The following is a 22,428-nucleotide window of genomic DNA, read 5'->3' as shown; positions in this document are numbered from 1 at the left end:
ACCTGAACAGTACTGTGATGGAGGACATCGTACGTGGGCGAAGAACTACGCAGTTAAATATTAAGAAGCTGCAGACAGTAGTGTCATCGTCTTGTCAAAACCAATCGACATGAACTCTCATCGTTGACGGGATAAGTGGAGCAATGGGACAAAGTGTCAGCCACTTAATTAATTAGCAATTTGCTGCGGGGCCTTTCTTTGTGCTTATGTTAATGAAGCACCATCTGTCTCATGCATGCCCTAGTAATTGGTAGGACGCTTGATTGAGGGTTAGCTGAAGTTTAATGAACATGAATGCTTTGCTGACAATCCCTTTCTGCATCAGATCAGATTGAGCAGGTGTTAGGCAGGTTTCAGTACTGTCTGTAAACATGCAGTGAAGGGCGAATAAGGATCAGATTCCAACCAGGGCGGTTTGTCCTTTTGCTTATACTTTTATTGTTTGATAAACTAATCCACAAATATATGAACTGATCATTCTTTGTGGCCAAATTTTATTTTTATTTTTTTACTTTATTATATATCTATATATATATATACACACACAATTATCTCATTGTAAATTTGATCGGCCCTTTGTTACATTGAAAGAAGAGCTATATCAAGATTCCATTGGAAATCGTGGGACGACTGTGGTTAAATTTTTGTAGAAGATTTCTGTACCATCAGGCAATTCTATGTTAGCTCATGCACATGAGCAGTACTTAAGTTAGAAGAATATATAATTTTACCATTTTAATTTACTTGTCCTCTGTCCACGAAGAATATATAATTTGATCAGGAATGTGGCACATTACCTATATCAAATTGTTTGTCAGATGCATTTTTTGGTGATTTCTTTACTAGCTAAATATTTAATTTTAAATAGATAAATTAGAAGGTAAAAGTCAAAAGGATATTTCTTTTTTAATTGAATCGTCAAGGAGCATTCTGTATTATTTTTTTATCAAAAGGACGTCCTATTCTTTTTTTGTAAAATGATATAATTATTCTCCAATACTGATTTCATTCTTATCCTGTCTATTATCTCCCATTTAAATTCTGAATTGGTCGAGTGCATTATAGCAACTATGAAATCGTAGCTATTACATACTACTACAGCATAAATTTTTTTAACATTAAAATTATTTATTAGCACCTTCTAAAAGACTTTAATTGATATTTTTTGGACATAAAATTGGATCTTTATGGGGTTTACCCAATAATTAATTATAGATCTCTAAACGAATTTCAATTTGATATATCATGCGTTGTGTGGTTCAACCTGAGTCAAAAATTATAATCTCTCAAAGTTTATAATTTAACATTCACGTTGTAATAATTACGAAATTGTAGCCGCTACAACTGAGCTGTAACACAGTTGTAGCAGCTATGAAATCGTAGCTACTATATAGTTGTAGCAACTATAAAACCGTAGCTGCGACAACATAAACGTTAAATCTTAAACTTTAAAAGACCTAACTTTTGACTCGGATTGAACCACGAAACACACATATATTAAATCGAAACTCGTTTAGACATCTACAATTGATTACAGGGTGAAGTCATACCAATTTTAGGCTAAAGAAATAACATTTAAATCATTTTTGAAGGCTCTGAACAATTTCAATGTAGGATAACAATTCAATTGTAGCAGCTACAAAATTATAGCTACTACAGCTATATAGTAGTTATAATTTCGTAACTGCTATAATGCGCTCGATTTAGACAGGAGATAAGATCGATAATAATAAGAACAGTATTGGAGAATACTTGTGTCATTTTATATAGGGGTGGGGAGTCCTTTTGATAAAAAATCAACATAGGACACCCCTATGACGATTCAGTAAAAAAAGGACGTCCATTTGACTTTTGTTCTAAATTATATAATGGATGCTTCTTTGTTTTATTTTCTATCTCTACCTTCCTTTTCTTCTATTCATCCATTTATTGGACAAACATTATTTCCCTTACTATTTCTCCATTATTATTGTCATTGTTATTGCTCTTAATGAATCGAACGACCTACTCACTCTCTCTTTGTGGCATCTAGTGAGTTCGATTTACTTCCTAAAGTGCATAAATCATCTTGGCGCCATAAGATTATGATAGCGAGACATTGAGGCCAGTTGTGCCATGTTAAAAAGATTTAATATGTTGTTTGCCTCAATATAAAACTATTAGACTTAATTATATATTATAAAAGAATAATCTTATAAGGTTTAAAAATAATTAAACTAAGCAAGGAAATTACAAGAAAATTTAACTTTTTAAATGAAATTCATTTTCCAATTTATCGTTTTACAAAATATTAATTGTTTTAGAAATATCTAACAATTTAAACACACTATTTATTCTATCTCTAAATCCCTCTAACTCTACACTAACATATCCTACTCTAGGCAACCCCTTTTGCATTTTTTTTCACAATCCATTTAGATAATTAATTTTATTATATATTATATTTAGTCAATCAACAAACAAAAATATTTAAGTCTAACTTTACCACGAGAGCTATTTAAATTACTTCTAGAATTTTCAATAATTTGATATTAAATCCTTCTGATTACTCAATTCTTCAATCTCTACACTCAAAGAATTTGCATATAGCACATCTAAGTTACTATATAATAGTTACATTAAAAAGGGACCTTATGAGGAATAGATTACATACAAACAAATTCTAAACATGGAAACAATAAAGATCATTTACTCTTTCTTTCCTTTTGAATTTGTTTATAAGATGAATTTGTTCATACTCTTTTGGAGTTAAAATTGTTCACAATTACTTAGAAGATTTTTTTTTTTGGTTTGGTCTGATTATCTAGTGCAACATCATCTACTACTACCTCATTGTCGGCTTATTCTTCCTCCTACATTTAATGTCAATTAGGTTCACGGGCGGAGCCACGTTATATTCTACCCGGGCTATAGTCCGGGAGCTCGATGGTGCAAATGCTTAAATTTACGGATAGAATTTTTTTTTAAGAAAATGAAGAAGACCGTCCGGGTTGTCTCATCGGCACAGTTCACAGTCGGAGATCAGCCCAGGTAAATCACGGGCTGGATCCGCCATTGATTAGGTTGATCGAGTTAAAAGGGTTGGAAATGTCAAATGAATAGAACGGGAAAGGTGAGTTAGACATGTTAGCTGATTAGAATAGACTGACATACGAGTTGAGCTTGTAGAGCTATGACTAAAATGGACAAGAGTGAACTATTTTTATGACCTAGATGGTGCGGTCATGCTAAGTGGGTAGGGCCAAACAATGCACATATGAGGCGAACAATTACAACATGAATGAACAGAGTGGATCGAACAAGATGACTTTGGATGGGATATAGTGGATTGAGTAAGATGATTATGCTGGTTGAAGGAATTATTTTTGATTACTTGAATAATTTAGATGGTCACACAAAGTTATAATCAAACACTTTCTATTACTTGAATAATATTTTATTATTGTGAAAAATTTATTCTTATCCATTACTTGTATTATACTCCTATTAACCAAACATAAATCTGAAATAATGTATTTCTTCTATTTCCTAAACTAGATTAAGGAATATAAATTTCTATTTATTCCTTACCCTTCAATTTCTCAACTTCCCTTCTATCCATCTCCTTAAATAGTTCATAAGAGGTTTCAAGTTTTTCTATGACCACACCATACCATAAATTAATTAACATAAATACCAATCAAACTTAATTAATCAAGCAAAGAAAAAGAAAGCTCAATTCCCCCTAATTATACTTCCCTTCGCATTAAGGTCACTTTATTGTTCATACCATAACATAAATTATAACACATAACTACATACATTTGCATCTTTGGCATCATATTTTGCATCTTTGTTACAACATAAATTATTATAACACATGATACATTTGATGGTAAATAAATTTTGTTTAATAACAAAAGGGTAAACACATAGTGGTACGAAGATATTATATTATATTATATTATATATTATGTGTTGGCAAATTCTTCCAAGCGACAGGGATCATTCCTGCACAAAGTCGTCTATAAATCAGACACCGCACGGTCACAGTTCGCCACCAGTCTCACTCAATCGGTTTACACCTTGCGTTTGCCCATTTCCCCACCTCTCACCGGCTACCTTGTGCTCCGGCACCGGCGCCGGCTCTCCTCCTTCAATTCCCTTTCATCCCCTTTCCTTACGGTGTACATGTTTTGTCGTATTAGCTCGCATATGCTATTCTAGTCATGTCCAAGGATGACCGGAGCAACAGCACAGCCGGGGCGGCAACCGTCCGCTCCCGGTGGGCCCCCAAGCCCGAGCAGATCCTCATCCTGGAGTCCATCTTCAACAGCGGGATGGTGAACCCGCCCAAGGACGAGACCGTCCGCATCCGCATGCTCCTCGAGAAGTTCGGCGCCGTCGGCGACGCCAACGTCTTCTATTGGTTCCAGAACCGCCGCTCCCGCTCCCGCATCCGCCGCCGACAGCGCGAGCTCCTGTCCGCCTCCACCACAGCTTTACCCTCCGCAGCGCCATTGCCGGCCGCCAGCGGTTTTATGCACCTCGATATCAACAACCGATGTTCCTCTTCTTCTTCTTCAGTCTCACCTCCCGCCTCATCCTCCTCCTCCGGGCTCGCGGCGGACGAAGGCGGATCTGTCGGCGGCGGCGGCGACGACCCCTTCACCGTTTCCCAGAAGACAGGCCCGATCAATCCTCTTTGGCGCTCCTCTTCCTCCGATGCCAGTCACCGCATGTCGAACTACCACCAACCCGGTCAGTACTCCTTTTCTACATGACAGATCGTTCAATCCTCGAGCACATAACTAATCAAACTTATTAATAAAGAGAGCAACCTTACGGTGCTCATCAACGGGGTGCAATGGGAGGTTCCAAGAGGGCCTTTGGACACGAGAGCCATGTTTGGCCAAAATCTGCTGTTGGTGCACTCCTCCGGCGAGCTGCTCCCCGTCGACGAATGCGGAATTCTCCTGCAGAGCTTGCAGATGGGCGAAAGTTACTTCCTGGTAATTAATTAAGATCAACATATTCTCTTCGTCTGTTGAGACTCTAACTGATCCAGAGAAATTGAATTGCTGTCTCTAATTGGCAGGTATCGCCTAATTAATTACTTAGTTTCTTTCAAGTTGAGGAACTATCAAGGACGAAGCACATGCGTAGTGCAGGTGGTCTCATGCAGGCAGAAGCGCTGCTGTAGCTTAATTAGTAGTCTAGCTCGAGTTTCTTTCTCTGCGTCTGTATATATATAACTTGTCTCAGCTCGGTGCTTAGTATTTTATCATCGTCACTTGGTGCTTGTGTTTGAGCGCACAAGACATAATGGATTTGTCTAGCTTTAATTTGTTCTCTAAATTGTCTTCTTGCATCCTTCTAATTTTTAGTATAGCATATGGTCATCTTACATTTTACCCTTAATTTCGAGCTTTAGAAGCTCATGTGCTTTGACTTAACATTATTATTAGGTCAAGGTGAGGTTCAATGGTAAATGAATGGGAAATACTTTCACTTTAGACTATATAGAGTTATCATCTGTTTTGAATGATACCATGGAAACATATTGTAGCAAAAAAAATAAAATTCATTGTCTCAACGGTCGGTCCCATGACCATCTATGGCCACTATAGAAGAGGATATTTTTCTTGATTTCATCGAAATTCGATCCTTCGTCGAGATTCGAACCCTTGTCCTCTTCTAAAACTTTGCTTCATCGTAACCAACTCTACTATACTCCGGAAGCCACAGTAGTTAATTCAATTCTATCCTGGGAGCTATATAATGAAAATATATAACACTAGTGTTGGTTGATAATAAGGGAGTAAGATGACAAGGCTTTATATATATCAAAAGTTGCTTTTGATGATTTTAGATTCACTGTAAAAATATAAAATTGTAGTTATAATAATATTTAATAGTCATCGCTAAAAATATTTGTAATGAAAAAGTTATGAAAACTGATGAAAGAATTGTTTTATCCATATTTTATCATTTAGTGATGATACCATGCAATATATTATTCATCAATACACTATAACAAAATTCAAAAATAGTGATAAAATTAGCGATGAAAATTATTAATATTCATTACTAATTTAACATTGAAATTTAACTTTAATCGCTATTTTGTAATTAAGCAATGGAAAATAATTTTTATCTTTAAATTAGTGACGAAAGTTTATTTTTCATCTTTATATTGGTGATGAAAATTATTTTTCGTTGCTAATTTAGCAATGAAAATAATTTTCGTTGCTAATAGAGCAATGGAAAATAATTGCCATCGCTATTTAGCGATGGAAAATAACTTTCGTCGTTAAAATCATAATTTTTAAGGGTTCAGCCCAATTCTTTTCCCCTTCTACACGCTGATTCCAATCGCACTCCTGACTCCCAACTCCAACGTTCCTGACTCCCCGCGTTCCCAACTCTCCAACATTCCCGACTCCAACGTTCTTGATTCTCGTTGCTTCCCGACCGATCAGTCTCTTCCCCATTTGAATTAGGTTTAGGGTTTAGGGTCAGTAAGTCTCTCGTTGATTACCGACGTTGAGCTCGGCTGGGCTTGCTTGCCAGCCTTGGGATAGGCGGGCGAGCTGGCTGGCGTCGAGCCCAGCCTTGGCGAGCTCGCCAGCGTCGGCTGCGACCATGGCGAGCTGGCCGGTGTCGGGCTCGGCTTGGCCGAGCTCGATAGGTTCGGGCTCGATTTGGCTGAGTTCGGTGAGTTTGGGCCCGACCTGACAGAGCTTGGCGGGTTCGGGCTCGACTTGGCCAAGCTCGTCGAGGTCGGGCTAGCCTGGCCGAGCTCGCTAGAGTCAGGCCCGACCTTTGGTGAGCTCATCGGCGTTGGGGCCAACCTAGCGGAGCTCGCCAACGTCGGGGTCAATCTAGTTGAGCTCGTCGGGGTCGGGCTTGACTTGGCCGAGCTTGTTAGTATCTGCTCAGGCCTGATTGAGATTGTTGGCATCGAGCTCGGCTTGGCTGAGTTCATTGGCATCTGTGTAGGCTAGTCGAGCTCAGCGGTGTCGGGCCAGGCTTGGCTGAGCTTGGCATGGTTAGGCCTGGCCTGAGCGTGTCATTTGTGCTTGTTGGATAGGATTATAAGGTTTATGATTTTTAAGACGTAGTGTATTTGTGCTTGTTTTAATATGCAACTCCTCTCCTCGTAGTTGTTCGAGAGACACCGTTCCAGAGACTCTGAGCTTATTCTTCCATTAATATTGTAAGTGATATTTTTTTGTTATTTATATTATATATTAATTTATTATTTGTATTGATATTAGATTATTATATTGACACTGATGTTATTATTTTTTTTGCTATTTGTATCGACACTAGATGATTGTAATGATGTTATAGAATTTTTTGTTAAATTTGAATTATATGATTGATGTATGATTTTGAGTGCACGATACCAAAGTAGAACTTATGTTTAGAATAACTCACCGACCACGAGCTCGACCTCCCCATACAACCTGATCAATTCTTTCATCATTAGATTTTATAGAATAGTAGAACCCTTTCATTATTATAATACAACCAATATTATAATAAATATTATTTGTTGGACTTAAAAATTTCTTTGGCATACAAATTTATTGGACTTATAAATTTATAGGACTTACAAATTTAAAAAGGTTAATATTAACTATTATTTGGTAGACTTACAAATCTAACACAAATAGAATAATATTAACCTTGTCAAAAATAAAAATACATCGTGTATGTTCTAGTGATTTAATTAAATTTTATATAGCTTGGCCGTATAGTAGCTTAGTCGGCTTCGATCTCATACTTTTTTTCCTTTCCTGACCACAATATTAAGATTCAAACTCAAACTGAATGTTTAATTTAAATTTAAAAGTTATTGATAGTAATAAGTCTAAGTGCTTAAGAATTTGTTTAAACTATCTGCAAATTTAGTTTAACACATTATTTGTATTCATTGAAAATTTATTATTGCAGAAGGTTACAATGTATATGAATAAAGCTTAGATATACAATAGATTAGAAAATGAATTTATCTGAGTTGAATTTTATGCTGGAATTGAAGAGTTTGTGAACTTTGCTAAGAGTCATCCAAAATGCATGAATAGTACAGAGTTACGTTGTCTGTGTAATCATTATAAATATAGAAATAAAGTTTTTGTGATGAGAATACTATGAAAGTATATATATGTAGAAATGATTTTGTTCTAAACTACTATAATTGGTACTATCACGGAGAGCCTTATATATTTGATTCAATTGGAACTTCGGCTACTCCTTCTTCTGGCACAACTGCTTTAGGGGAATAACATATAATGAGAATGTGATGCAATCAATGGTTTATGATACGATGAATGCAGTTGATCCATCCAATGTAGATGAATACCAACACTTGCAGTTTAACAATTATATGACATGTTAAAGGGTAGTGAAAGAGAAGTGTGGGAAAGTATTCCATCTAGTTATTCCCAACTATCAGCTACTGCAAGATTATTGATCATCAAGGCAGATCATCATTTCTCAGAATGATGTTACGATGATATTTGTCAATTAATATCAGAGTTGCTCCCTGCTGATCATCAAATAACTCATAGTTTTTACAGTACAAAGAAATTTGTGAGGGATTTAGGTTTGCCCATAAAGAAGATTGATTATTATATAAATAACTGCATGATATATTGGAATGAAGACAGTGAACTGATTGAATGCAAAATCTGTAGCATCATAGTCGCATACCAGGGAAGAAAAAGAAAACTATTACATGGAATGTTATGTATTATTTCCCGTTAACTACTACACTTTAACACTTGTATGCATCTGCCACCACAGCTTACCACATGAGGTGATATCATCAGTATATGCACAAAGGAGGTATAATGTGTCATCCTTGTGACTCTCCTGCATGAAAATATCTTGATATAATATTTTTCACCTTTGTGATGGAACCACGTAATATGAGATTGCGACTAGATGGATTTCAACCATTTGGTCAGTCAGGATAGTAATATTCATCTTGGCAAGTTATATTAACACTTTATAATTTACCGCTATGGATGTGCATGAAAGATGAATTTATATTTCTGACTATTTATTTCAGGTCCAATGAATCCAAAAGAGAAGATAGATATTTTCTTGCAACTTTGATTGCCGAGTTGAATGAATTATGAAATGTAAGATCAGAGACTTATGATGTTGCAAGTAAAACCAATTTTACCTTACATGCTACCTTATTATGGACAATTAATAATTTTTCAGCATACTCAATATTGTCAGGATGGAGCATGTTGGTGCAGGGAGTACCAAATGATTAAACTTGAATTTTGATAATGGAAAAGGGTTCAAGTTAAGTTTGAGAAGTAGACTAATGAACTGAATGAGTATGCAGGTAACACAGGGAAGTCCTAGTCGCGGCTAAGCAAAGGAAGTCCTGATCTGGAGGATTGGGTAAGAAAAATCTGATTTAGTGGACTAGGCAAAGAAGTCATGATATGGAGGATTGGATAAGGAAGACCTAGTTTGGAGGACTGGACAAGGAAGTCCTAGTCAAGAGGATTGGACAGGAAGTCTTGGCAGGTCAGAGCACTAGGCAGGAAAGTCTAAATGGGTTTGGAGGACTGGACGTCTAGCAATGGAAGTCCTAAGGACCGAGGATCAAAGTTGAGCAAAAGTTCAACAGGTTTAGAGGACTGGGATGACAAAAGATAACTTCTTCCGAGTGGAGTGAGTGAGGACGCATTCCTGGTAAGGGAAATAGTAGATGTTAATTTGACTTAGGGTTTCATTGAAAATCTAAAGTCAAGACCAACAATTTACCAAAATTATTTCTTTCCTGTATATTTTATTTCTGGACTAACTTGTTATGCAGGAAAGGAGAAGCTGAAAATTTATGTTTCAAGCGCCCTTATCTGGATCCAAGCGCTCGGATGTCAGTCGAACGGACTAGCGAGGCGGATGCGGTGGCAGAGTCCTAGTGGTCAAGGCACCTTAGTCTCTAGGCGCTCGAAAAGGTTCCAGGCGCGCATATTTGGATAAGGCAGTGCAGAGTCAAAGTTGATCCAACAACCTCCACGTCAGCGTTAGGGCGCCCAGAAGGGATACAAGCGTCCGAAAAATGATGAGTCAGCATCGGAAGCAGATCAACGAGATGATGTGGAGGAGTCTGGAAGGACTTTCAGGCACCCGAATAAGCCTTTATAAGTATCTGCGAGGGAGAAACCTAACAAGAACTCCATACTCTTCTACGACGACCTCACAAACAACCAATCCAGAACATTATCATACCGCCGAGGAGCTACACCGATATCTGCACTATAAGTCTATTTCGATAGTCGGTAAATTTATTTATTCGGTTGTGTACTTAATTGTTAGTGAGAGCCCTAGAGCCAATCATGTGATGATTGTTGTATGGACTCATTGTATCATATTTATATATATTAATAAAGGTATTTTTTATGGTTATTATACTTACTTATATTGGTGCCAAATAACTAAGTATAATAGTGTCCTTGAGTAGAAGGTTCACATCTACATCAATCGATTGGTTGAATCGATAGTGAGATGATATAGAAAACACTACTCTAAATGATTCCTAGTCAAGTATTAACATTTAGGGACAATGTTAATGCGATGAGACTAGCATGTAGGTCAACATGATGACTTGATCTCACAAGTCATGGATATGAGATATCAAGTTGACACATGGGTATGCATTGGAGAATGTATATCGAATGACCCACCATGAGAAAGTATCATGGATCGTTATATGAGTGTCATATACTTTCTCATGTGGCTATTAGTATGACTATTAGTCCTTGGACCTGAAGTCACCATGGTTCCCAACATAAGGAGTTATATGCTTTGGTTTCGTCAAACGTCACCCGTAACTGGGTGGACTATAAAGGCGATTACTGGGTGTATAACAAATTATGTAGTGGGATGTGAGTGATGTAGATGGGATCTATCCCTCCTATATGACGGGAGTGATATCTTAGCTCTTGATAGAGTTAGACCACTAGAGTGCATGGCCATGCCCAAATGAGTCAACATGAGATGTTGAGCTCGTTTGATTAGAGTGAGTCTACTTGGTGTTCAAGACATAGATTGATTAGAGGATGACACGGTCTATGCCTCGGATTAATCAATCTAGATATCAAGGATAGAAGGACATGGTCACATATTGTGAGAGTCACAATTAGTAGTCACAAGGTGATGTTGGATCTCAACATTCTTGTAACTTGGGTAGTAGTGATGTGTTGCTAGATACCGCTCACTACTTATGCACCTAAATGAGTTTAGGGCATTGCCAACGTTACAAGAACCTATAGGGTCACACTCAAAGGGCAATTAGGTGGAAATTAGGTTCATGTGATGAACCAAGAGGATTAGATTCATGTGATGAATCAAGTTGGGTTAGGTGTAATCCAAACTAGACTAGTGGAGTTGATTTGATCAATTTTGGGAGATTAGAAGTCAAGTTTGACTTGACTTAAGAAGGAGAAATTTTGGGAGTCAAGTTTGACTTGACTTAGTGCCATGTCATCATAAATGTTGACTTGACTTTTTGCTATGTCATCATTTATGTTGACTTGACTCATGCCACCTCATGGTCAATTATTGACTTGACCATTTGACCTTTAGGTGAGGTGGCATGAGTGATGGCCAATGGTGAGCCTCCACATCATCATGCCACCTCATGGGAGGTTACAAGAGGATTTTGTAACTCATGTGTGTTAATGTTTTTTTTTAATAGTGATTAATTAGCATGAATGCATGGTGGTGGGGGCCACTTAAAGGTGAGAAAAACTTATTTTTCTCCATTCTTCTCTTCATTCACGTTGAGAACATTTTTCTCTCTTCTCCTTTGTTTTTCTTCTCCCTCTCCCTCTCCTCTTCCTAGCCAAAAGCTCTAAGGGTGCTGATAGATCTAAGAGATTGCTTGGCATAAGTCAGAGTACATATATTGACACGGTATTACTATGATTTGCCATGCAGAATTCTCAAGAAGGGATTTCTGCCGATGTCACATGGTGTGAGTCTTTCGAAGACTCAAAGTCCCTCTTCTAGAGAGGAGAGAGACCGCATGGATCAGATCCCTTATGCTTCTGCCATAGGATCTATCATGTACGCCATGCTATGTACTCGTCCTGATGTCTCATATGCTTTGAGCATGACGAGCAGATACCAGTCAGATCCAGGTGAGCGTCACTGGATAGCGGTCAAGAATATTCTTAAGTACTTGAGAAGGACTAAAGAATATTTCTTGATATTTGGAGGCGATGAGGAGCTAGCTGTAAAGGGTTACAGTGATGCCAGCTTCCAAACCGACCAGGATGATTATAGATCGCAGTCAGGGTTCGTGTTTTGCTTGAATGGTGGCGCTGTGAGCTGGAAGAGTTCGAAGCAGGACACAGTTGCTGATTCTACAACAGAGGCCGAGTATATTGCTGCATCAGAGGCAGCAAAGGAGGCTGTTTGGATCCGCAAGTTCATTACTGAGCTTGGGGTGGTTCCTAGCATAGCAGATCCCATAGAGCTCTATTGTGACAACAATGGAGCGATTGCGCAGGCTAAGGAACCTCGCTCACACCAGCGGACCAAACACATACTACGGCGCTTCCATCTCATTCGAGAGATCATCGATAGAGGAGATGTGAAGATTTGCAGAGTACCCACAGAGGCTAACATTGCAGATCCCTTGACCAAGGCTTTGGCACAGAGAAAGCATGATGGTCACACTAGGTCATTGGGTATTAGATACTACAGTGATTGACACTAGTGCTAGTGGGAGATTGTTAGTGAGAGCCCTAGAGCCAATCATGTGATGATTGTTGTATGGACTCATTGTATCATATTTCTATATATTAATAAAGGCATTTCTTTATGGTTATTATACTTACTTGTATTGGTGCCAAATAACTAAGTATAATAGCGTCCTTGAGTAGAAGGTTCATATCTATATCAATCGATTGGTTGAATCGATAGTGAGATGATATAGAGAACACTACTCTTAATGATTCCTAGTCAAGTATTAACATTCAGGGACAATGTTAATGCGATGAGACTAGCATGTAGGTCAACTCGATGACTTGATCTCACAAGTCATGGATATGAGATATCAAGTTGACACATGGGTATGCATTGGAGAATGTATACTGAATGACCCGCCATGAGAAAGTATCATGGATCGTTATATGAGTGTCATATACTTTCTCATGTGACTATTAGTATGACTATTAGTCCTTGGACCTGAAGTCACCATGGTTCCCTACATAAGGAGTTGCATACTTTGGCTTCGTCAAACGTCACCCGTAAATGGGTGGACTATAAAGGCGATTACTGGGTATGTAACAAATTATGTGGAGGGATGTGAGTGATGTAGATGGGATCTATCCCTCCTATATGACGGGAGTGATATCATGGTTCTTGATAGAGTGAGACCACTAAGTGCATGGCCATGCCCAAATGAGTCAATATGAGATATTGAGCTCATTTGATTAGAGTGAGTCTACTTGGAGTTCAAGACATAGATTGATTAGAGGATGACACGGTCTATGCCTCAATTGATGTTCTTGATAGAGTGAGACCACTAAGTGCATGGCCATGCCCAAATGAGTCAATATGAGATATTGAGCTCGTTTGATTAGAGTGAGTCTACTTGGAGTTCAAGACATAGATTGATTAGAGGATGACACGGTCTATGTCTCAATTGATCAATCTTGATATCAAGGATAGAAGGACATGGTCACATATTGTGAGAGTCACAATTAGTAGTCACTATGGTGATGTTGGATCTCAACATTCTTGTAACTTGGGTAGCAATGATGTGTTGCTAGATACCGCTCATTGCTTATGTTTCTAAATTGGTTTAGAAGCATTGCCAACGTTACAAGAACCTATAGGGTCACACACAAAGGGCAATTAGATGGAGATTAGGTTCATATGATGGACCAAGAGGATTAGGTTCATGTGATGAACCAAATTGGATTAAGTGTAATCCAAATTAGACTAATTGAGTTGATTTGATCAACCTTGGGAGATAGGAGGTCAAGTTTGACTTGACTTGAGAAGGAAGATTAATGGTCAAGTTTGACTTGACTTTATGCCACCCCATGGTCAAGTTTGACTTGACTTTATGCCACCTCATGGTCAAGTTTGACTTGACTTTATGCCACCTCATGGTCAAGTTTGACTTGACTTTATGCCACCTCATGGTCAAGTTTGACCAAATGACACTTCATGGTGATGTGGCATAAGTGTTGGCCAATGATGGTGCTCCACATCATCAAGATATGCCACCTCATGGGAGTTACCAAGAGTTGTAACTCATGGCATTAAATGAGGTTTTGTAACCTCCCCATTCATTGAAGTGGCCGGCCACTTTAGAGAGGAAGTGGCAATTGATTTTTTCATTCAAGGTCCAATTCATCTTCTTCTTCTTCCTTGGCTCTCTTCTCCTCTCCCTCTCCTCTCCCTTGGCCGAAACTCTCTAAGGAGTGCTAGCACACTCAAGAGTTTTGTTTCTCCATCCTTGTCCGTGTGGATACGTATAGAGGGGTGTACACTTGACACCCTCGAGATCCGGCGATCAAAAGGACGAGCGGGATACGCGAAGGGCATCGCTTCGAGGGTAAACTCTTTACATGTAGATGTAAGAGTAGATGTAGAAACATGTATAAGAAATTTTATTTATCTTCGCACGGATCCGTGGCCGGGTTTCCGGGGTTTTCGCAACGCAAAAAGCGTTTTTGCGCCCGAAAAGTCCCGAAAAATCCAACATGCTCAATGTACTCCACGCCATAGGATAACCTGTGGAGAACCGAGATGTCATAAAGTACGGATTGAAAACCTTCCCTAGGAACACCTTGTGGGCATCAATGGTTGATGCGTATAAGGTCTCCAGGGTCCTTTTTAAAATTAAATTAGATGAACTATTTTCAAAGTTTGAACTGCACGAATAGACTAACACCAATCTAGTTGAGAAAGGGATTACTCTTGTTGCAGGTCAAACCAAGGATCGAAAGATGAGACGATGAACTAAGGAAGAATCTAAAGATTCATTGGGTTCTGAAAGCAACGATGAGGTTGCTACCGAACTAGTTAATCTAGTTCAAAAAATGTTCAAGAAGAAGCACAGAGTTCGGAGATCCAAGATGAAAAAGGTGATCTAGAAGGCTAGTTCAAATAAAACACCAACCAACAAGGCCGAAATCACCTGCTACAATTGTAACGAGAAGGAGCATTTCAATGCCGATTGCCCTAATCAAATGAAGGAGAGCAAAATAAAGAAGAAAGCACTAAAGGTCACCTAGGATGCGTCTTCCTCTGAAGACTTAGAGGAGGAAGCAAACACTAGCTTCCTAGCTCTCCCAGTAAACGAGGAGATTACTGAGACTGAAACCGAACTAGACACAGAGTCAGAAACTGAATCACATTTGAGTCATGGATCCGTATCCAATTCAGAAGGTCCCAATAACACTATAAGTAATAATTTAATAGATAAATTATATTCAATAATTTATTATTTGACTAAGAAACTAACAAAGTCCAGTGTCTAAGTTAACTCTCTCCAAAATAATGTAACACTCCTCAAGGAGAAAATTAATATCAGTTTATCAACTGAAAATGTTCAGGCTAGAATTTCAACTCAAGTCCAACTTTAGGAAGAAAATTCTAATCTAAAACTTTAAGTTGACGCTATGAAAAGATCTTTGAAAAGGTTTATTTCAGGCTCCAAGTATCGTGATATGATGCTGGGAACTCAAAAAACTATGTACAATAGATCTAGACTTGGACACAAAGCCAAACATAGGTCTTATTTGTCTCTAGTAAATCGAACTAGGAAATCTTGAGTCCAAGTATGGGTTCTCAAGTCTAACTTGATCAATCTAGTTGGACTGAACCAATACTAAATTTTCACAGGTTAAATACACTATCTGATCAGACCCAATAGGGGTCATAATCCAAGGGGATCTAAAACCATACTTGTTAGATAAAACTTATTTGATTTGATTTTTTCTTTTTTTTCTTTTTATTTTTTAAACTTTGATTGAACTTAGGCTAGTTAAGGACATATATTTGATTAATACTTGTCCAACCTAATGCCAGAGTGGGGCGAGATGATAGTACACTAGGGAAACCCAATTTAAGTTGTCAAGTAGGGTAAGAAGTACCCTATTTGGCTTTACTTAGTTAAGTGGAACTAACCAAAGCTACCTCGCCAAACCCTAGACTAATTAGACCAAAATTTTCTTAGATTAACTAAGTGTATAATTTCTTGAACTAGCTTTATCTTAGAAGGTGGTCGTTGTTCCGATACCCAAAAAGTCCCCTCTGTCTCGCTACTCTCTGGAAGCTAATTCTTGAAATGTATACTTAATTAGTCGACGGTTAAACTTGAATGTAACTCAAGGTTAATCAAAGCTTAGATAAGTATAATTTAATTAATTAAGATAAAAAATTAAAAATCATCTCACTCAATCTATAGGAATAACTATTTGATAATTTAGAAATGGATGAGATGGAAGCTACATAAGATCAATCTAATTTTTAACTCCACATTGGATTCAAACCAAGTATCTTATGTGTAGAAACACAAAGATTTGGACCAATGGATGTTGGATAGTGGATGCTCTAAACATATGACTGGAGGAAGATCAAAATTCATAAAGCTAAAGTATACGAATCTAGGATCTGTTGCTTTCGGAAACAATGGAAAACTTAAGGTAATCGAAATAGGTAACATCGAACTAAACTCTAACTTCATTATTCGCAAAGTATTGTTGGTGCAGTCTTGCCCCAAGTATCATTGGATTTTAATGTTTGGCTAAATGAGTTTAAGTTAGGCAATATTGGTGATCTAACATGTGTGAATTGAGTTCACAGGAAAGTCCAGGTTTGAAGACTTGGCAAATGGTGAAGTCCCGGAGGCGCGGCCTCTTGGCAAATGGTGAAGTCCCGGAGGCGCGACCTCTTGGCAAATGATGAAGGAAGACTTAGCATGACGAAGCTGAGGGAAACATCTCAAGCAAGTGCAAGGATGAGCACGAGGCTTGTGGAAGATGTTTGAAGGCATGAGTCAAGGCTAAGGGATGAAGAAGGAAGCTGAAAGGTGATTTTCAGCTTCACCAGTCGACTGGGACTAACATCAGTCGACTGATGTCCTGATCCAAAACACACAGAAAGTTTGGTCGAGTGAAAGGCACTGACCAGTCGACTGGTGGAGTCTCAGTCGACTGATATTTGAACGTTGGGCTGACAGCTGGAGAATTAAACATAATCTACAAGAGCCGTTGAAGCCCACCAGTCGACTGATCCCTGAGGCAGTCGACTGGTATCGAGAAAAATATAAAAAGATAGATTGAAGATTGGAGACGCAAGTGTTTGCACTTTTTCTTCCTTGCACGATCTTCAAGCTCTGTTACTCTCAAAATCTTCCCCCAAACCTTCACTATACATTTGTAAGAGGAAGAGATCAATTGTAAAGGTTTCTCCACCTTCAAAGATCGCTTTGAGAAGGAGAAGTTTCATAGTGGAACGTTCGTGTGGTGTGTGTGGATCCTTGGATTAGTCACCTCGTAGAGGTGGATACCAAGTAAATCGAAAGGGTTAGCATTGCTTTAATTTTTGTTTTGCTTTTGTCTTGTGCTTCCGCTAACAATTTTGTAGGCAAGAGCAAAAGTTGCTATTCACCCCCTCTAGCAAACGCAACGGTCCCAACAAGTGGTATCAGAGCAGGTTAACTTTGGAAGAACTCACCTTCAACCGAAGCATTTAGATGGCGTTTCAAGAGGGATACAACACCGCACGACCTCCATACTTCGATGGCAATGATTTTGCCTATTGGAAAGGTAGGATGGAATACTATTTAATGAATGATATTGAAAACTGGTTTAGTGTTGTAGATGGATTCGAAAAATCAAAGGATGCATCTGGAGTACCTCTACCTACCAAGGATTGGTCGAAGGAAATATGCAAGAAGGCTCAAGCAAATGCAAAAGCCACAACCACCTTGCAATGCAGGACTCTCCAAAGAGCAACTGAGCAAGGTTGGACCCTTCAACTCGGCCAAAGAGCTTTGGGAGAAGCTCATTGAATTAAATGAAGGGTCAAGTGAATCTAGAAGAGCCAAGAGGGATCTCTTGGTTGGACAACTTCAAACCTTCAACATGAAGCCAAATGAGACCATAAGTCAAATGCATGGACGGTTCAAAGAGATTGTGAATGGACTTCATGTGATAGGTGAGAAGATAGACAACCAAGATTTAGTAAGGTATGTACTTCAAGCCTTTCCTAGAACCACTTTATGGGCATCAATGGTTGATGCGTATAAAGTATCTAGGGATCTTTCAATTGTTAAACTAGATGAATTATTTTGTGAATTTGAGTTACATGAACAAGCTAATGTGTCTTCCAAAGAGAAAGGTATTGCTTTGATTGTAGAAAAGAAGGAGAAGAAGAAGAAGAAGAAAAGGAGGAGCCTTCATCTGAGTCCGATCAAGAATCCTCGGATAGCGATGAGGAGATGTCGGCAAAGGAGGTCGCTCATTATGTCAAGAAGATGATGGAAAAATCAAGAAGATTCACAAGGAGGGATGTAAAGAAGATGTTTACATCACCACGAGGTAAAAACCTTCAAAATTCAAGTTTTAATCCTAACATTACGTGTTATGAGTGCAACAAGAAGGGACACATCAAGCCAAATTGTCCGGCGATGAAGAAGAGAGAGGAGAAGGAAAGGAAGAAGAAGGAGAAAAAGAAGAAGGAAGTGATGGTGGCCCAAGCCACATGGGATACTTCAAGTAGCGACTCATCGGATGATGAAGAAGAGCTGTGCCACATCACCAGACACATGGCACTAATGGCACGTGAGAGTGACCAAGAGACTACAAGTGAGGAGGAAGAATCAAGTAGCGACGAATCTTCATCAAGTGAAGATGAGGTAATGGATTCTGCCAAAGAAAAGTTTCTTTACAAAACTATTACTTTTCTTAAAAATGCCTTGATTAAGTCAAAGTCTAAGGTTAAGGTGTTAAAAGAGGAACTTAGGACCATTAGGAACAATGATAGTGACTCTAGTGAAATTAATGAAGAAAATGCTAAATTGAAGGATGAGGTTATTGAATTAAGAAAATGCTTAGAAAAAATTTTAAATGGATCAAAAAACCTTGATATGATCCTAAACAGTCAAAGAGCCGTTTATAACAAGGCCGGAATAGGATATAAACCTAAAGAGGTTGCCTACATTTCCCTAGTAGGAAGACAAGGGTCACTTAGCAAACAAGTCACTAAGGGAAAGGTAAAGCAAGCATGGGTCCCTAAGAAGTACTTACAAAATGTTAGTTAATCAAGTTTTTGGGTACCAAAGAGTGATGTCTTTTATGTTATATAGGTAAGAGAGAAGAAGGACACAAACATGTGGATCATGGATAGCGGGTGTTCAAGTCACATGACCGGAGATGTAAGCAAATTTACCAAAATTAAGTACATGAAGAAAGGAAAAGTATCTTTTGGAAATAGTGAAAAACTCAAGATCATAGGTAGAGGCACAATTGAGGTATCCCCTACTATTACCATTCATAAGGTTCTCCTAGTTAAGGATATGAAATTTAACTTGCTTAGTGTAAGTCAACTTTGTGATTCTGGATATCAAGTTGAATTTCATGCAAATAAGTGTCTAGTTAGACAAATTGGATTAAAGAACGTTGTCTTGGAAGGATATAGGAAATTGTAACGACCCACCTTCTACCACTACTATGTCGTGGATCGTTACGCTACTAGCGGAAGCTTAATTAACTAATATGACACATCATACTGTAAGTTGTGGACCTACATTTGAGTATTCATGCATATGAGGTGTTTAAGAACTCTATAAATTTGTTTCTTACTATCATACTTTATTCCCATCATATCTAAGGAATTATCAATAGGCATAAACTCTAAGTTTAATTCAATATATTCATCCAAAATAAATAATTCTAGGGCTTGAACTATTTTATTTCCTCAAAAACCAAATATCTAATAAATAGGCATGAGTCAGGATTCGAACTAGAGACCTCTTATTAGGGACTTTTATGGCTTACCACCAGTCCAAGATTCTTTTGTTTTATTTCTATCCAGTCGACTGCTAATAGACCAGTCGACTGGTCAGTCGACTGGTCACTCGACCGGGACTCGACTGATCTTTCTGTTTTCGAATTTCTTCACCACCAGTCGACTGATGACTGTACCAGTCGACTGGTGAATCTGAAATTCCGATTTCAGGGTTCCAGAACTACAAAAACCTCAATTTAAACATATCTAACACTTATCTAAACTTCATGAAATGATTACTAACTTGTTCATAAACAAAACTAACTCATAATCCTTCTTTAACATGATATGATAAGATCAACAATTGCTTCTAAACCCATATAAAATCTCCAGCAAAATATTAACTAGCTATAGCATTCAACACCCATATCATACTCTACTATGTGTCATATAAACTCTAACATTAAACTTATGCATAACATTCAACTGATGCACAACCAAAAGAAACTTAACAAAGTTAGAGTTCTAGTCCGCTGTTCCGCCGCCACCGCCCATCAAGCCTTTACTTTGCCATCCACCCTAGTATTGCTTTTCTTTGCCTTTCTCTGCAGTAGGAGAAAAATACATCTATAAGCAAATTTGCTTAGTAAGTACATTCTACTCACAAAAACAATGCATAAGGGAGTAAAACTTGCTTTCATACATAACATGAAACTTTCATTCTTGACATACTAACAAGTATTCTTTTCATGTTTACAAATATTCTACTAACATGCTAAATCATAAACATGCACTGAACTTGGAAGTACTTTATACTTTATCACTTTAAAAATACTTGAAAATACATAATCAACTTCTTGGGCCCTAGGATTGTACCGCTTCTAACTTTGCGCGCACCCTTATTGAATATGGGGTAGCAAGTCCCAATTCAAAGGGTAGGGATTTCTATCTCCCTCCTAGACACTTCTTCTAGGACGAACTGATGTCCCATCCATGCCTAGGGTTCTTTAAGGTGGCTGGCCCACCCGGTACTATCCTTTCAAAGTAAAATACTTTGCTTCTTTACTTTATATATGCATTGACATTTTAGCAAACACTTTGCATGCCTTTCCCCAAATGTTAGTTTAGGGTATCTCTTTAAGGCTTCTTAACTTATGCCTTTTTGTTTACTAACATGCCAAGCATAAAATCTCAAATGCTAGTATTGAGATATCTTCTTAAGGCTTCTTATGCCTTTTCTTTACATAATGTCTCATAACATGCACTTAATAGCATGATGTTATCACATATAAAACATGAACTCATAAACATGATGCTAACAATTATGAAACATGAATTCATAAACATGATGTTAACAAGTATAAAACATAAACTCATAGCATGATACTAAACATCACGTGATAGAATTTCTCTTCTCTAACTTTATCTTTTCTATAGATCTAGGGTTTATACTAATATGCCATAATACCAATTTCTACAACATGCTCTTAAAAGGGATTTTGGAAGAATCATAGAAAACATCACACGAAAGCTATCCTACCGCAGGTGAGATGTACTTACTTTGATTCTTGCACTTACTACGTGTAGATCACGGGATTTTAGAGAAAACCTACGATCCTTGGAGCGTCGTAAGTCGTTCCTCCGCGTGGTTGTGCGTGATTTCTCGTGGAAACTCCTTAGGGATCTCCTCTTTAACCACCTTAGGCGTTAGATGAGACCTAGAAGCCTTTGGGAACACAAGAAAGGGGAGGGGAAGCAACGACGGCGAAAATACCTAGGGTTCCCGTCCACCCTCGCGCGAGTAATATTTATAAAAATCGCGCATCAGTCGACTGATCCTAGCTCCAGTCGACTGATCCCAGTCGACTGATCCATGCTTGTCACTCGACTGATTTTTCTGTTCGTTCGGGATTATAACACCAGTCGACTGCTATAATACCAGTCGACTGATCTAACTTATAACTAAGTTATCTTAGCCCACTTGGTAGTGCTCAGGTTGGTTGTTGTGCAGGGTCACAGGTTCGAATCCCGGCTACTCCCTTTTTCTTATTTCTTTTAAAAAATTGCTAAAACACTCTTAAAAATTCTAGAAAAATTCTATAAAATTCTAAAATTATTCTAAGCATTTATAAATATTTAAAACCTATTTTTAAACATTTATAAATCTCAGAGATGAATTTACGGGGCGTTACAATCCCCCTACCTTATAAAAAGTTCGTCCTCGAACTTAGAACAATTCTGGAAACTTTTGTTTCATTTCATCTTCGCGTTCCCAGGTTGCTTCCTCGTGCTTCTGGTTTTGCCAGATAACTTTCACTAAAGGAATTTCTTTATTTCTCAACCTCTTGACTTCCCTATCTTCTATCCGAATAGGGCGGCTCTTGTAACTAAGATCTTCCTGAATAGTTACTGTCTGAGGTTCGATAACTTGACTAG

The 22,428-nt window shown here is 38.1% G+C and overlaps 1 protein-coding gene across 1 annotated transcript; it reads left to right on the top strand.

Annotated features, from left to right (window-relative positions):
* The first annotated feature begins 4,208 nt into the window (after positions 1-4,208).
* Positions 4,209-6,986, top strand: LOC141829118 (WUSCHEL-related homeobox 11-like). The gene is made up of 3 exons (XM_074716532.1): positions 4,209-4,744; positions 4,817-4,991; positions 6,564-6,986. Exons 1-3 carry the CDS (start codon positions 4,209-4,211, stop codon positions 6,984-6,986), a joined length of 1,134 nt encoding a protein of 377 aa, XP_074572633.1.
* Positions 6,987-22,428: the final 15,442 nt, after the last annotated feature.

This window comes from Curcuma longa, chromosome 5 (genome assembly GCF_044706935.1).
Source record: "Curcuma longa cultivar G26 ecotype Majalengka, Jawa Barat chromosome 5, ITB_CL_G26_1.1, whole genome shotgun sequence".
In the NCBI taxonomy this organism is placed as follows: domain Eukaryota; kingdom Viridiplantae; phylum Streptophyta; class Magnoliopsida; order Zingiberales; family Zingiberaceae; genus Curcuma; species Curcuma longa.
This window is presented reverse-complemented; position numbering and strand designations above follow the sequence as displayed.